General features: G+C 30.7%; 3 protein-coding genes across 3 annotated transcripts; 1 reads left to right on the top strand and 2 right to left on the bottom strand.

Annotated features, from left to right (window-relative positions):
* Positions 1-599: 599 nt before the first annotated feature.
* HELRODRAFT_177852 (hypothetical protein) lies at positions 600-2,585 on the bottom strand (the record flags this gene model as incomplete). Its single annotated transcript, XM_009025992.1, has 6 exons — positions 600-684; positions 798-937; positions 1,069-1,137; positions 1,198-1,292; positions 2,035-2,103; positions 2,528-2,585. 6 exons carry the CDS (start codon positions 2,583-2,585, stop codon positions 600-602), a joined length of 516 nt encoding a protein of 171 aa, XP_009024240.1.
* Positions 2,586-5,639: 3,054 nt separating this feature from the next.
* On the bottom strand, positions 5,640-6,131 carry HELRODRAFT_177851 (hypothetical protein; the record flags this gene model as incomplete). The annotated part of the gene is made up of 1 exon (XM_009025991.1): positions 5,640-6,131. One exon carries the CDS (start codon positions 6,129-6,131, stop codon positions 5,640-5,642), a length of 492 nt encoding a protein of 163 aa, XP_009024239.1.
* A 2,844-nt stretch (positions 6,132-8,975) lies between these two features.
* HELRODRAFT_193199 (hypothetical protein) lies at positions 8,976-15,435 on the top strand (the record flags this gene model as incomplete). Its single annotated transcript, XM_009025990.1, has 12 exons — positions 8,976-9,053; positions 9,762-9,842; positions 10,474-10,528; positions 10,666-10,736; positions 11,178-11,263; positions 12,256-12,296; positions 12,844-13,073; positions 13,573-13,615; positions 13,938-14,085; positions 14,313-14,367; positions 14,879-15,023; positions 15,401-15,435. The coding sequence occupies 12 exons, from the start codon at positions 8,976-8,978 to the stop codon at positions 15,433-15,435; spliced, it is 1,068 nt and encodes a 355-aa protein (XP_009024238.1).
* Between the last annotated feature and the right edge of the window lie 6 nt (positions 15,436-15,441).

Raw genomic sequence — 15,441 nt, 5'->3', positions numbered from 1 at the left:
CACCTCCTTTTTTATGATTTTTCTATTATATATTCGTCTTCTTTATACGAAGAGCTCATTAAGTTACGATAAAATAAAGTTAATAGTTGCACTGTCGGTATTGTTGTTTGAGTTGTTGTTATTGTTATGAATGGAGTTTGCGATAACGAGGTTGTCATTGATTGTGTTGTTATCATTGTCATGATCCACATGGTCATCGTTATTGTCGCTGTTATTGTTGTTGGAGTTGGTAATAACAACATTCATAACAATAACAACAACTCAAACAAGTTTTTTCGGTCAACACCATAAACACTCGAAGATTAGTTTGTCTGCTATTTTAATTAGAGTGGTAATAATTTAAATCACAAGAAGCGTCTTCCACTTTGTGAATTCATGACAAATATTATGCTGAATTGCTATTTTATTTTAAAATTAATTTTTATTTTCATCAATTGGATGCATCATATTTGAAGTAAACATTAATTCACAGATTGAAATTCAATGCTTTGAAATCGTTCAATGTTAATGACTGGAATACTTTATTTAATTGTTTTTTAAAAATCTTAAAAGTTTTATCTGTTTATAGGCAAATTTGTTTCTTTCATTTTTCATTGACTTCATTTTAAAGAAAATTCCGAGACTTCTTTTCCAAGATAAGTCAATATGATATCGTTATTACGCATCTCTATATTTGTTTCTGCACTGTTGGTTTGTGGAATATGATGGAATATGAGAAACAGTGTTCGTTCAATAAGCGATATTGCCGAAGGTTGTAAAATCGTAAAACGATGAAATAATTTGCAAGAAGCACTAACTCCAAAAATGAACAAACGACATATTCTCTTTCTTCAATTGGGGTGAAGTCCACAAAAGTTGAACCCTGCGGGCAGGGGTTGCTTTTGTTAATCACAGGCAGCACGGCGTAAAGCTTTTTTTTATCATCAAAGAACCCTTTCTTGTATTTGGGAATTTTTTTAGGATGTTTATTCAAATTATTATTTTTTTATGTAAAATTATTGGAAGTTTACATAATTTATTAGCCATGCCTACTCCAACATTAAAAAATAGCACTAAATGTGTTCTAACCCATATGATCGGTTTCTTATTGGTTTTGAAAAATGCTCTCTTCGGTTTCTCGAAAGAAGCATAGAGACACTGAAAAGATAAAAATTTTAAATTAGCGATAATAACTCCTAAAATACCTGATCAAATAACATAAGGGTTGGATTTCTTAAGGTCCAGCTGTAAAATCCTGAGGCCTTTAGCTAAACCCAAGCGGATCACTTCATTGAAGTGTGACGGGCAGAGAACTGTTTTTAAGAATTTATTTTAAAAATTTATATAATTAAATGTTATTCTCTGTTTTTTATTTAATTTTTCTGTTATTTGTAACACTGTTGCTTATGCTGGGTCTCTCTGCTGTATATAAGGCAGATATTATTCATGCAATGTAATTAGTTAAGATGATATTATTCTGTGAAGAAAATGATTTCTATGAACTTGTAGGCGCTTCTCAGAGTAAGTTCGCCATCGTCAGTGGTAGGTGTGGCTACGTTAATAATATAAAAACAAATTTGCAATTTAAAATGACCAAATGTCACGCAAATTCAAATGAACTTGTAGGTGCTTGCCCTGACCCGTTCACCCTCATTGGTGGAAGGTGTATCTATGTTAATACGACAAAAGCGTCATGGGATGCAAGTGTCATCACATGTGACGCTCATGGAGCTAATTTAGTAATTGCTTATAATCAGGAATTTTTGAATCAGCTGACTCTTCATCTGGATAAAAACTATAAGAGTCGTCTTACATTTTTCCTATTAGTAAATTTCCCTAAAATTGTTACGTTGCGCATATGTTAAATCTAAAATCAATTTGTTGTTAGTTCAATTCTACATCAGAAGTATAAACATTTCAAAAGTGTGTTCGTAAAAATTATTTCGTTGAACATAAAAAAAAATGATCATGATAGTTTTTATGCAAATCTTCTTATTTAACGTTAAAGTAATTTTTCATGATTAATTTTATAGATAAATGTTTCTTCCGTTCTACCTGCTTTTGGACATCTGGCACTTTTTGAAGCATTTCGTAAAGCGTTTATGGACTGGAAAATATTCAGAACTGCAAAATTTTTAGATGAAATTCTTCAATACAAAAGTGTGACAGAAATGAATAATTGGATGAGCGGTGAACCAAACAATTATGGCGGCAATGAGGATTGTATGGAGCTCTTCCGTTTAAATGGCAAATATCTATTCGTTGATCAGCTCTGCGCACATCTCCTTTGTTCTGTTTGTCAGTTCGATGGTTGAATAAATGTATCGAATTTGTTGGACGTTAACTTTTATTTTAAAGAATATTGTTGTTAAAAACAAAAAAATTTTAAATTTTGACCAAATGTTTCAAAATTTTCAGATTTTTATTGTTTATTTTTTGATTTGAATAAAAAATTTTATCATTTAAACATTTGTCTGATATGAAAAAAGTATTTGGTTCACCAATTTTAACAGATGCTTGACCATATGTTTAATAAGGGTCTCCCTACTTTTAAATCCGGCCCTGACAACATCGCTGGAGACGACAAAATCGTCTGAAAATGACATCATCAAAATAAAATTTAATTTGCAGCGTAAATTGAAGAAACAATACTTTAACAATGTAGAGGAAATTTGCCTGAAAAGTCATTCATTTTAGATTTTTTGAAAACCATCTCACGCAGAGAATAAGCGGACACGCATAAGCTGCAGGCGCTTTTGATACATTTTTTTCTTAAAATCACCAGGGTTATCACGACCATTTCCATCGTTATCTTGTTGTTGGATGGAGCAATGGTGTAGTTATAAAGCCGATGTGAGAGTTGATAAGTTTGAATGCATCAGATAGGTCGCCGCCTCTAACCTGAAATGTATGTCATGTATAGAGAAACACGTATCCACACGCGCCTGTGTTGTTTGTGTGTATGTGTGTATGTATGTATGTGTGTGTGTGTGTGTGTGTGTGTGTGTGTGGCGGTGTGTCTGTGCGTGGTGTTTTTGTATGTGAGAGAGTGCGTGATATATATCTGATAAATATTAAATAAAGAATCCCCTTGACAAAAATAAAATAAAATATAAAATATAAAATCTTTATCATCACACCATTCAATAAATCAACTAAACCGAATCAATTTTCATTTTAACAAATAGGCTGACTAGGTTGAAGAATCAGGTAGTGAGAAGATGAAGATGATGATGTAGATTATGATATTGAGAGATATTTGTTTAAAAGTGAGAAAACTATGAACCTTCAAAGTAAACACTCTATATAATTTTTTGGTAATCTAAGTGTTAAAACTAATTGAACATTTTAACTATCTAGTTGACTGTTCGGCTGAGTTGAATGACACATGTCCGTATGACGCATGTTGAAACTATCATATTGTATTCCACAGGGGTCGGTTCTCGGCCCTCTCCTGTTTCTGTTGTACACTGCAGAGTATATTTAAACCCCTGACAGATATAACTTTGAACGTCACAATTTTTCTGATGACATTCAGATCATTGCTAGTGTTTGTCGTTTTGACGATCTTGTCTGTAGACTCAGATTATGCCTCTCGGAAATCAACGAGTGGATGATGGCAAATAGGCTTAAATTGAATCAATCAAAAATTCAGTTTTTACCGGTTGGCACTAGGCAGCAAATGAAAAAAATGAACATTGAATCTATCAGACTTGGCGATATCTGGTTTGTTCTTAATAATAACATACCTTTTAACGTTCACACGAGGGCAGTTTTGAAAGAATGCTCTGGAAAATTGCGTACGCTTAGGCTCCTCAAATGACTAAACAAACGTACTCTTCAATGTCTTCATCATTCTTTTATCCACTCAAAATAGACTATTGCATTAGTCTATATTACGTCCTGTTGGGTGTAAATATGGCTAGACTGCAGTCAGTTTAAAATGGGTCTGCGAGCTTCATAGGGCATGACGCATTCAACTCCAACATCATTTTCAACATCAACAAAACAAACTATTGAATGATTCAGCACATATTGACAGCTATAAAATATCATTTATTGATTTGATCGCCCAATTTCAAGATCACTTCATTTAAGTGGGCCAATTACGTCGCTCTCTTTACATCTCTCTCTCCCTCCCTCTCTCTCTTATCTCTTTCACCACCATCATCATTAACATCATCATCATCATCACGACCACAATCATCACTATTATCATCACCATCCATCATCATTTGAACATAAATTCACCAAATTTTGTGTGATTTGTAAAATAATTTTCTTTGATTATTAATTGATAATGAAATGATGTACAAATCGTGTACAAATATCCTTCAATTTGAATGGGTAAGCAACACATTACAACTTAATTATTAACTATGCGGCAAACTCAATTATGATGTTTTTTTGAAAATATTGAAGTGAACCAGTCAAATAAATCATTGGCTTATCAGGAAATTCAATTAACGTGTCACATCTAGCTATCAAATCAGAGTTTATTTCTGCAGCGACTACTCTCGCAAAATTGTTTTTTATTAAAAGAAGCAGCAGTATGTATTAAGTAAATAGTAACAACTTCATTTTGAATGTAGCAAGAATGGTTTTGGAACAGTGGAAGACAATATCGTTTGGAGCCTAACGTGCTATCATCCTTTCTGAGATTCTACTACAAAGAATACATCGTCAATTACATTGATGGTGTGGACCATGTCGTCTGCCCAAAACCCGTTAGAATTAGAAGTGAATAATTTTAGCTCTGACTGCAATATTTATTATCTACAAATTGGATGAAATTGTATTTAAAAATTCATTCATGTGTTATACTTGGCTTAAAAATTCATTATTTAAAACATTGATCTTTCAATCCATTTTCATTAATCTTAATACTCAACAAACAATATAAAAAAGTTAATTTTTTATTTGTTAATAACAAATAATCTGAAAGTATTTATTGTTTATATCAAACAATTCTCAGTAACACTAGTTTATATTCGTTGTGTGTCTATCAAAATGTCGTCTATTTTTACTCAAAAATCAAAAAAATATTTCCCTGCTTTAACATTCTTCTTCATTTTGTAACTTTGCCCAGACAAGTTCTACCTGGCAAAAAATTCAAGCATTATTTTACCAGTCATGAAAATTAAAAAACACGGTTTTTGAGAAGTTTGGATTAAAAACTGGGCTAAGCTTAGACAAGTATTTATTCCATCAAAAAACAGTTGGCGATTGTTAAAAGTTTTATTTAGTTGAAGTAGCTGGAACGAGTTGGAAGGAGGACTTGTGTTACAGCGAAAACCTACAAAATCTGACCTATTTCGCGAACAAACATGACTGGAGATAATATAAATTATCTTCCAATTAATTAATTTTTGAAATAAATTTTCAAACAAGCAAATAGTTAAATTGAGGAAACTTCTATGAAATCGAAATTTTTCTACGATGAAAATATTTGATGCTATCTAGATTTATATTTTATATGCACATGACATTAATAATTAATTTACTCGTGAAAATTGATTATTAATTTCACGTTGAAAATTTAAACTTTGACGTAATATATTAATGCGGTTGTTTTTTCGAAACAAAATGCACAAATAATAAACTCAATCACTGCAGTTCTGTGAACGTTCTAGTCGACAATTTTCTGGGGTGTAAATATTTCATTCAATGCTAAAGTTATTGTCGTCATCAGTTTGATCAAATGTAGTAGCAGTTGTGGCCACTTCAATGTCTGCTTCTAAAGTTGATGTCATTTGGTCAAAATTAAAAGTAAATGTAGTTAGTAACTCAATTTGGCTCATTCTGTCAACAATGGGATCTCCAGGGAAAATTTTTTCAAATGGTGGGTCATTTGAAATATTCTCCTCGGAGATTGTAGTGATTGGAGCTACTTCATCGTACGCTGGAGTAGCTGCGGCTTCAAATATTTCAGTTCTGTTGATTTTCACAAAAACTATCGAGTTGCTCTCTTCTATATGATCATTAGCCGAAGGATTGATTGAGTTTAACTCGTCATTCATTTGGTTGGTGTCAGAATGTCTTGGATTGTATGTGATCAATTCGTCATCTTTGTCATATTTGTAGATGGAATAGTCATCAGTGTTTCTGTTGAGGTCAACAACCCTCATGCCATTCACTACCACTAAGAACATTGTCGCAATCATCAGGGCTTTAATCGTCGTTTTCATGCTAATGAATGCTGCTTTTTATGAATAGAATGATTTTCTGTTTTAGTTTTATCAAATTTAAATAAAAATTAATAAAAAAAACTTAATAAATTTATTACAACTTAAAAGTTCTAACCGTTATCAAGATTGCCAATGTTGCACAAAGTTTAATTCAAAAATTTGAAAACTTACGACCGGTGATGGTTACTATTTGAATAAAAACTGATAGAAAATGAAAGCGCATTCTTTTCAAGTTAGACAACTCAATATTATCTGAGAATACGAAATATACTTGTCTTACAAAAACTTCAACATTTATTGTTTTTTCACATTCCAGTTTGATTGCAAACCCAGCAACGCGTTGCTATGGCTCGATAAAAAATAGATAAAAACTTGTATAAGAGAATATATATATTAAGTACTTATAAGCGAACACGTTTTTCACTGTAAGAACCGTAATATGAACCCGATTTCTGAAGGGTTTAGTTGTCTAACCGTAAGGACAAATGAGAAATTTTGGATTTCATAAGAATAAACGTCTTATATTTAATTTTAAATGATGCAGTATTTTTTTATAATTTTAATTAGGTTTTGTATGATGTTTAGTCGTCCAATTTTTTCTCCAATGGTTCAAATCACAGTAAATTTTAAATAAATGTATCCTGTTTCAATTTGAATAAATCAATAAATCTTCAATGATTTTCTCTTTATATTTTATGAGTAATAAAACCAATTTAATATAATTGTAAAATTTTTAACCGTAAACCTTAAACGTAATTTTACCTTACATAAACATAAACCTTAAACGTAATTTTCAGACAGTTAATTAAACGAAAAATCTTATATAAAATCTCAGTGGGTTTACAAAAATTAATATAAATTTGCATTTTGAATTAATTATAATTTTAACAACATTAAATAAAATAGATGAATGAAATCTCACATTAAAAAATTGCTATTTAAAAAAACCTCGAGGCCCACTTCTGGCAAACTCTTAGCATATGGAAAAATGAAAAGAATACTAACATGTTGCTTTCATTAAAATTTAATTACCATTTCCTCATTCATTCTAGGATGTGGTGCCAGCCAGCAGCTTCATTAATTTTTCACGAGTGAGTCTGCCGGAAAAATACGCAAAACAAACTCGCAGGTTCATAGCAATATTTTTATTTTTCGTAACCAATATAGCGTATAGTACATTTGCCAGACATATCGTCATCTACCTAAAAAGTTGTTTTAGACTCATTGTTTAATGCTATCAAAGTGGTAAATATTTTTTCGTTTTTCATCACGAATGAACAAATAAAAAAATTGAAAATATTAAAAATCAGTCAATTTCTTTAACAGCATGTTCTACGCACTATAGTTTGAAATTTTCTGGGTTTGGAACTGATATGGGAAATTGAATTGGTGTATATTTTTATAGATTCATATGGTGCTCAACTTCCTAAACATGGAAATGTATAATTTGGTACTGGAAATCCCGACGATTTTAATATCGGCACTTTTGAATATTGATGAATAGTTATTATGTAATGCTGGACACGCACTATAGCTTGAAGTTTTAAGGATGTATCGATAAAATAGGCTGGCAGTTTTTTTTACTAAATTCATGTTATCCTCATTCTTTTCAACATTGTTAATAGAATCAAACCACAAGTCCATAGGCCAACATCTAATAAATATATGAAACTTACAACAAATTATAAAATTAGAGATAAAATTACTGATAGCTAGTTTCGACACGATAATTATAAAAAAATCTTGGTCGATTTAGGACAGAATCATATCTGTCTACTGCCATCTCGAAATCTTTCACCATTTCGACTTCAACAACAGCTGAGTGAAGTTTTTTTTGCAGGGACACTGTCCTGTTTGAGAAATGGTATTTTTTGCGTTCGCTTTAGATCTACTCACATCGAGTTTATATTGATGTTCTCTGGCTCGTGTATCTATGTGGGTCTACATTAATGGAATAAATTATTTTACCCGCAAGGATTGACCATTCAAACAATTTCCAATCCAATCCATTCCACCAGATCTGTATCAACTCCGCTTGCCAATAACTTTTTAATCAACATGTCAAATCATTTCAATAAAGTTTATCATCATCGTAATTAATAATAAAACTTATTAATTTTAAGTTATGGCAATTATTCTTACGTTAATACGTTAATACAAACCCAGCTGTTTAGTATTTATGTTTCACTAAATGGTCTATTTATATTATTATAATTGCATTGATAGCTCTTCAGATCCACATCAGTAGCATAATTTAATGGTTCAGCTTTGCATTATTCAATTATTGTCAACTACAAGCTACTGTGTAAATTGCCTTTTTAATGATCTCGGTCGGGCATGTAATTTCCCTCCTAGTTCAGATCGTTACGTTTATTTAACTTTAAAATTGTGTTGAAACGAGTAAATATTTTTTATTCTTAAGAATGATTGATAAGGGTTTTATGTTTATATGCTTACGTATAGTACAATAAGTATTTTATTCAGTCTAAAAAACAGCTGAAATTAAAGTTCTATTGTAATAATTTTGTCAAATTATGGTCGGAATTTATGTTAAATGAATATTCATTAGGATATTGCTAGTGAGTGGCTAATAAAAATGTATTTAAAAACTTTTTTAATTTATAATGTAAATGCGAATTGAATAATTAATTCTGTTCTATATAATTATTAATTTAACTAATAACATATTTAATCAATTTAATTTGAATCGTCAAAATAATAATTTAAAAGCTGAGTTTTCTTACAACTTAAACTGGATTTTTTTTATAAGAGGAATATTTTTAAAAGTTTCTGTTTTATTTTGTTCCAATGCCAATAGGAATGATGGAAAGCCCAACAGTTTTACAGAAAATACAATGCACTAAAATTAAAAAGTCAAAAGATCCGGTAAGATAATATTACAATATTTAAAGATCCATTCATTTAATCGATGTCCAATTTCAGTTTTTTTATAAAAATTTATTTTGAACATGAATTTTTACTAAAATTAGAGTGAAATTTCATTCGTTTCCAAATAAAAATGGTTTAAAAATCTTTTTTCACATTGAATAATGGTTACATCAATTAGTGGTATGATTAATTACAAGACTAGGTAAAAATTTAGGGTTTTATACATGATACAGACAGAAGCTGTTTGAGCTGTTATATATCTTAAAATAAACACATTTAAGTTTTAATTTCTGCATTAACTATGGGATTTACTATCCAGATATGCTACTAGAATCAGTCAACAAGTTTAATGAAAGAAAATATAAAAGAATAATAAAGAAAATAATCTCAGCTTGTGCTTATTATAAAGCTTCAACTATTTGAGTGAAAGGGTATACATCGCATTACCATTAAAAATGTTGGTAGTACGGTAGAAGATGCAATGTAAGCTACTCCTTTATGATCATTAAGATGTTGTTAATTATTTCTTGTGTTAAGATTAAAATACTTGGTACAAATTTGGGACTTGAGCTACTTGTTGTTTACTTTACTTTTAATATAATATACTTATAATAACCTATGCTCCAAATACAAATACGTGCGTTAAACTTGTAAGAACGCAATTTTTAACAAGATTTAGAAAATTGTGGCAATTTAATTTGACAGGAGTTTGTGTTGAAGGTCGTTTGTAATGACTGCCCTGCTCATGAGATCACTAGGAAGCATCAGGATTTATGCGACTTCATTGTAAGTACAGTTGATGTAATTCATGTCTATGCATGTGTTACATATATATGTATATGTTGTACACCTACTGTCATGAAAATGAAATCTACACGGGTGGAATTGTGTATTCTCTTTAAAAAAATGTTGCCTGTGTGATGATTTCTTATTATTAATGATGAATTTGTGGAAAATTGGGAAAGTGGAAGGCATTTGCTGTTTCAACTCAGTTTTTCAATCATGCAATAAAAAATTTCTTTTTATCGGATCAATTTTCAACGGCCAAGCCAGCTCAATAAGCATGTTATTGTTAGTGCTAACTAATATAATTGTCATAAACATTATTTATTATTTTTTTGCCTGCATACGGTAGTTCTTCTGAGTTTGAATAAGGTGATATTAATTATATAATACATTTATAAAAGTATATGTATTATATATATATATATATATATATATGTGTGTGTGTGTGTGTGTGTGTGTGTGTGTGTGTGTATGTTTGTGTATGTGTGTGTGTACGTGCGTGTGTGTGTGTATGTGTGACTCAGACGATGAAAAATAATTTTCTTATACCCCAATATCAATGCGCCTTTGAACGTGATATTGTTTTTAGTTGGGCTGGTTGAAAAATTCAATCATTTGCTGTTTTCATTAGACAGAATTGATAACATGTTACCCCAAGTTTGCCAAAGACTTACCAAAAATGAAAGGTGAGATTTTTCAACGTTGCAAATTTTAACACTTTGTACATTTATTATTTATTCATTATTTTCAACAAAAATTTATTAACATTTTTATGAAAATAAAGTACAAAAATATTTATCTGTGAAAAATTTTTGGTTGAAAGGTTGTGATTGGTTCAATAGAGGTTTCTTCAAAAATAAGAACTGCAAGATTGAAATTGATAACTTTTGCCAGGTTAATCTTAAACACAAAACTAATAATGAAAAACAATCAGATCAGTTCTATTACATTTACATGAATAATGTTTCAATTTTTTAATTTTTTCCTTAAATTTCAAACTAAATAAATTAGATAAACACAAAATTCGTTTTATGATACAAAACGTTATATTATAAATATAGAAGTTAACTTCATCAAACATTGTAGATAATTTGTTAATAACTTTAAATTTCAACAACATGACTTCATCATAACTTGTTAGAAACGTTACAACGTTGTACAAATAAATCATATACTATTATATTAACAGTTTGTAATTTTTTCCCCGTTTAGAACATAATTTGTAACACTTTTTCCACAAAAATGCTCTAAACAAACATTCCAACAGCACTATTTTATTAAAAATGTTCTAAACTCATTTTCAAAAAAAAAATCATTTAAAAAATTTTTCAACAGAAACTTCTCGACCTACCGGAAGATGTGAGGAACGATGAGATGATGGTCACATTCTTTTCCAGCTTGTCTGCCTTCCAAATTGCATGGTAGATCGTAAGAGTCGTGTGTGATTGTATAAACCTTTCCTATTCCATGTTTAAAATTTATTTAAAAAATTGAGTTAATTACTTATTTTTTAATGGTTATTGAAGGAATAATGAATCATAGGATTTCTGTGCTATTCTAATTTGTGTACGTATCTACTGGTACAGGCGTATTTCATGAAACTTTGTTTCATTGTACCTTTTTTTATTTATGTATTATGTATATTTAGACCTATATTATTGGAATTTTGGTATATTGGAAGAGATTGGAAGAAAAAAGTTGGTAGACTTGCAAAGAAATAGATAGACGACATTACTGGTGTTGGTATTCTGAATTCAGTAAAACTGACCAAAGATAGAAAATAGAAAAGGTTTTTGGAAAAAAAAAAAAGAAATGTTAAAAGCATGCTTTGATGTACACCTTCGGCCTCGGCGGTCCCCTGATAGACAAAGGAAGATCATTGGTTGATTGATTGATTGATTATTGTATCCTAATCCAAACTATCATTAGAACAATCTCTATCAGCGTTACACATACACTATTAACCTATTTTGGTTGTTTGGATTTAAGGTGAAAAAAACAATGTAGACAACCGTGCCGCTAATAAATTCTTATCTAACTATAATATATAAAGGATAATTGTTTCCATAACGAGACCAGATGACACTATCTGTTATCTTAATCCAGGAAAAATTATGACTGCTTATAATTATTTATTTATTTATTTTAAAACACCGACAAAATTCCCATTATGGGCTTGTAAGGTCAAACTACATACAACAAAAAAAAAACTTCAACTAAAAACTCTACACGAATAACAAACAATCCCAAAAGATAAATCATATGTTTAATAACATAGATAATAATAATGATAACGATAATAATTATCATAATAACATTGGCAATAAAAGCAACAATAAGTGATGAAATTATATGAAACGTAAATTAAATGCGTAAATAACTTGCTATAATGACAATAATTATTACGCTACAGTTCCAAGAAGAAGAGGGAGATAGCCGAACAGAATGGAATCGGTGAGTGTATGTTTATGTGGTTGTATCCGTATATGTGGTGTATATGTAGACTTGCTGGTTTATCTTCTGTTCGTTAGGCCGTGTCATACAATTCCATGTACACTTCTGTATGTCATTTCTTTACTTTACATTATTCTTATTTTTCGTTTCATTTGTCATTTTGTATGTTGCAAAAGATTTTGCACCAACCAGAGTTTGATTTTTAAAAGAATTTAAAAACTTCATCTATTGTATGTTAGGTTTTGTTGAGGAAAAGCTAAAATATTCAATTGATTTCATGCTATGTTAGATGATGTTATACAAGTTTAGTCTAGTTTTTTCCATTATCTTCATCAGGCTTTATCTTGCTTTAAACAATGGTGCATTGGTCCATCTCTATGTCGCCGACTCAAATATGATATTCAAATTATTAAACGGTTTTATGAAGTTTAAATAATATTTTTCTGTTAACATGCACTAGAATTCAAATAACTTTGACAACAAAAACTATTAAATGAATATTCATATATTATTTTTAACATATTTGCGCTTCTAAAAACCCCAGCAGGAGAACCATCGTACGACTGTCTCGCCTTGATACCGTCTGAGAACGAGACCAAGAACAACGTCATCATCAACGACAACATATACGGTGAAGGACTGCAGAAGACGTTCAACATCCCTCCGGTCGACAAGGTCGTCAAGACATCAGCCACATCAAAGAAGAACCAGTCGGACAGTGAAGTTTACGAATCGTCAACCGCCTACGCTCTCTACTGCGACATCGACTTGAATAAAGTCAGCGCAAGTTTTAATTTTTCAATACTAATTTGAGTTTTTGTCAGTTTGAATTTCACAGTAAATCAGTTTAAAAAGTTAATAATTATAATAATAACAATATAACTTGATAAATAACAAGATAAGCATTTATATAGTGCCATGCGTCAAAGGGTCCAAAATTTAACAGTCCAGTTTCAATCAACAAGAACACTTTTATCTAACGGACACACACAGACACGCACACACACACACACGCGCGCACACACACCCACACGCATACACACACCACACACGCACACACGTACATAATATATGGATATATAATTTGTTTCAATTTCGTGTTATTTCTGCTAAATAATCACAAATATGTAGAGAAAACACGAACGCATGTTTATATATGTATGTGAGTGGTGTGTGTGTGTGTGTGTGTGTGTGTGTGTGGTAAATGTGTGGTGTGTGTGTAATTTTTGTAAATGTTCAATGATTGTACTAAAGATAGCGACCATTTAAAAACCAGGAAGTAAAGTGCAAGGATTCGAACGCTATGCGCTCTTGTAAAGGTAGTTTGACTTGAATGTACTGTCGCAAATGTGTGTATGTAGCACTATGTACCACTGCTTCATCTTTTTGGTTTTTATTTTTAAAATATCAAATTTCAAACTTATCAAACTTTTTTCATTAAAATTATTTCATGCAGTCTGTAAAGTTTTATAATAGAAAGTTATTTTAACTTAATAATTTTAACTAATAATTTTATAAAATAAAACATGAGACAAGGTTATAAAATTTATTAGCCTGCTTTTATTCATTTACTTGAAAGAATTTTGAAATCAAATAATCTTAAAATTAAAACGTAATTTAACTTTATACCTTTCAAATTAGTAAAATGTTCACAAATATATTGCTCTTCCCCGCATGATATTCCAGTGATCAAGCCCCACACAGCCACGGACGTCAATGAGATTTCAGTTCAAGTTGGGCAGTTGGTTGAAATCCTTGATAACCTACCTATTGGTCTGGTTAAAATTAGGTCAGGTAAACCAAGTTTTGATGTTTTTAAGATGTGTTTGATGTATTTTCCGGGAAAGTTTCTGAATGCAAAATATAGGTCGCCACTCATCATTATAGAAAAATTTGTTGCTATATTTGATAACGGGGTACCCATTAGAACAGAAGATATGCATTTTTAGAGTATCCTATTCGTGTTTTTTTTCTTCATCAATAAACCTGTTGAAAAAAAAATTGAAACCGATCCAGGTGGTCTGGTAGGGTGGGCTTCGTCCCGAACGTCTGTTTGGACTTGAAAGAAAAAGTTAGTTGCTGAGAAACTACGTATTAACTGTGTTACGAATTATTATTATTATCATTCAAATTAATTAGCTCATCCAACATTTTGCGTTCAATTGTAATTGAATTAAATTTAATACGCATCTTTCAAACTTATTTTATTACATACGTAGATTACTTTGTTCATTAGGTGAATATATTATTATTATTATTATTATTATTATTATTATTATTATTATTATTATGATAAACAAAGTCGAAAACATGTGTTTTCCTAACCACTTCAAAACACTTGGCAATTAATATTCATGTATAAATACACGAATGAACACATGCGAACAGCACATGATGACAACACATTTTTTTAAATTTGTACCCGGTGGTAAGAGAATTTGTGTCGTGTCGTACCTTTAAAAAACAGTTAAATGTGTGTGTGTGTTTGTTTGTTTGTGTGTGTGTGTGTATGTGCGTGTGTGAGTTTGTAGCTTAATTGCAATATCCTACAATTAATAATTATAAGACAATTATGATTTTAGAACTCTGTTATGAAATTCGGAATGGCAAGCAGCGATCAGTCGAAGGTGAAGCCTGTGGCCAACGTGCCGCCTCTCAGTGGCCCCCACACCAAAACTGAGGACAACATCGAACAAGAGGTAGCGTTGCGATTGTGTGGCTTGTGTGGTTTGCGAGTGACGTTGCTACTCTTTGTTGTGTTTGTTAGTTTGTTTGTTTGTGTGCGTGTGTGTGAGTTTGTAACTTAATTGCAATATCCACTGTCGTGGTGGCGATGCCTAATAAGTTGTGGCGATGTCAATTTATTTTATTTTTTTTATTTATTTTATTATTATTATTTATTATTTTATATTTTATATTACTTTTCATGTTTAAACATTTTTCTTTCTCCGTTTTTTTTATTTATTCATTTACTTAATCGTTTAATTTTGTACTACTGCCTAGCATGCAGTAACAGTTTCTGCGTTTTATATATTTGACAAAATTAATTAATTAATTTTAATGATTAGAATTAAATCAATTGCGGCTTGAGTATATTCAAACAGGTGCCATATTCATAGAAATGTACTTTGATCATTGATGCAAT

The sequence above is a fragment of the Helobdella robusta genome (assembly GCF_000326865.2).
Source record: "Helobdella robusta unplaced genomic scaffold HELROscaffold_44, whole genome shotgun sequence".
Classification (NCBI taxonomy): Eukaryota; Metazoa; Annelida; class Clitellata; order Rhynchobdellida; family Glossiphoniidae; genus Helobdella; species Helobdella robusta.
The sequence above is the reverse complement of the archived record's forward strand: the minus strand, read 5'-3'. Positions and strand labels throughout refer to the sequence as shown.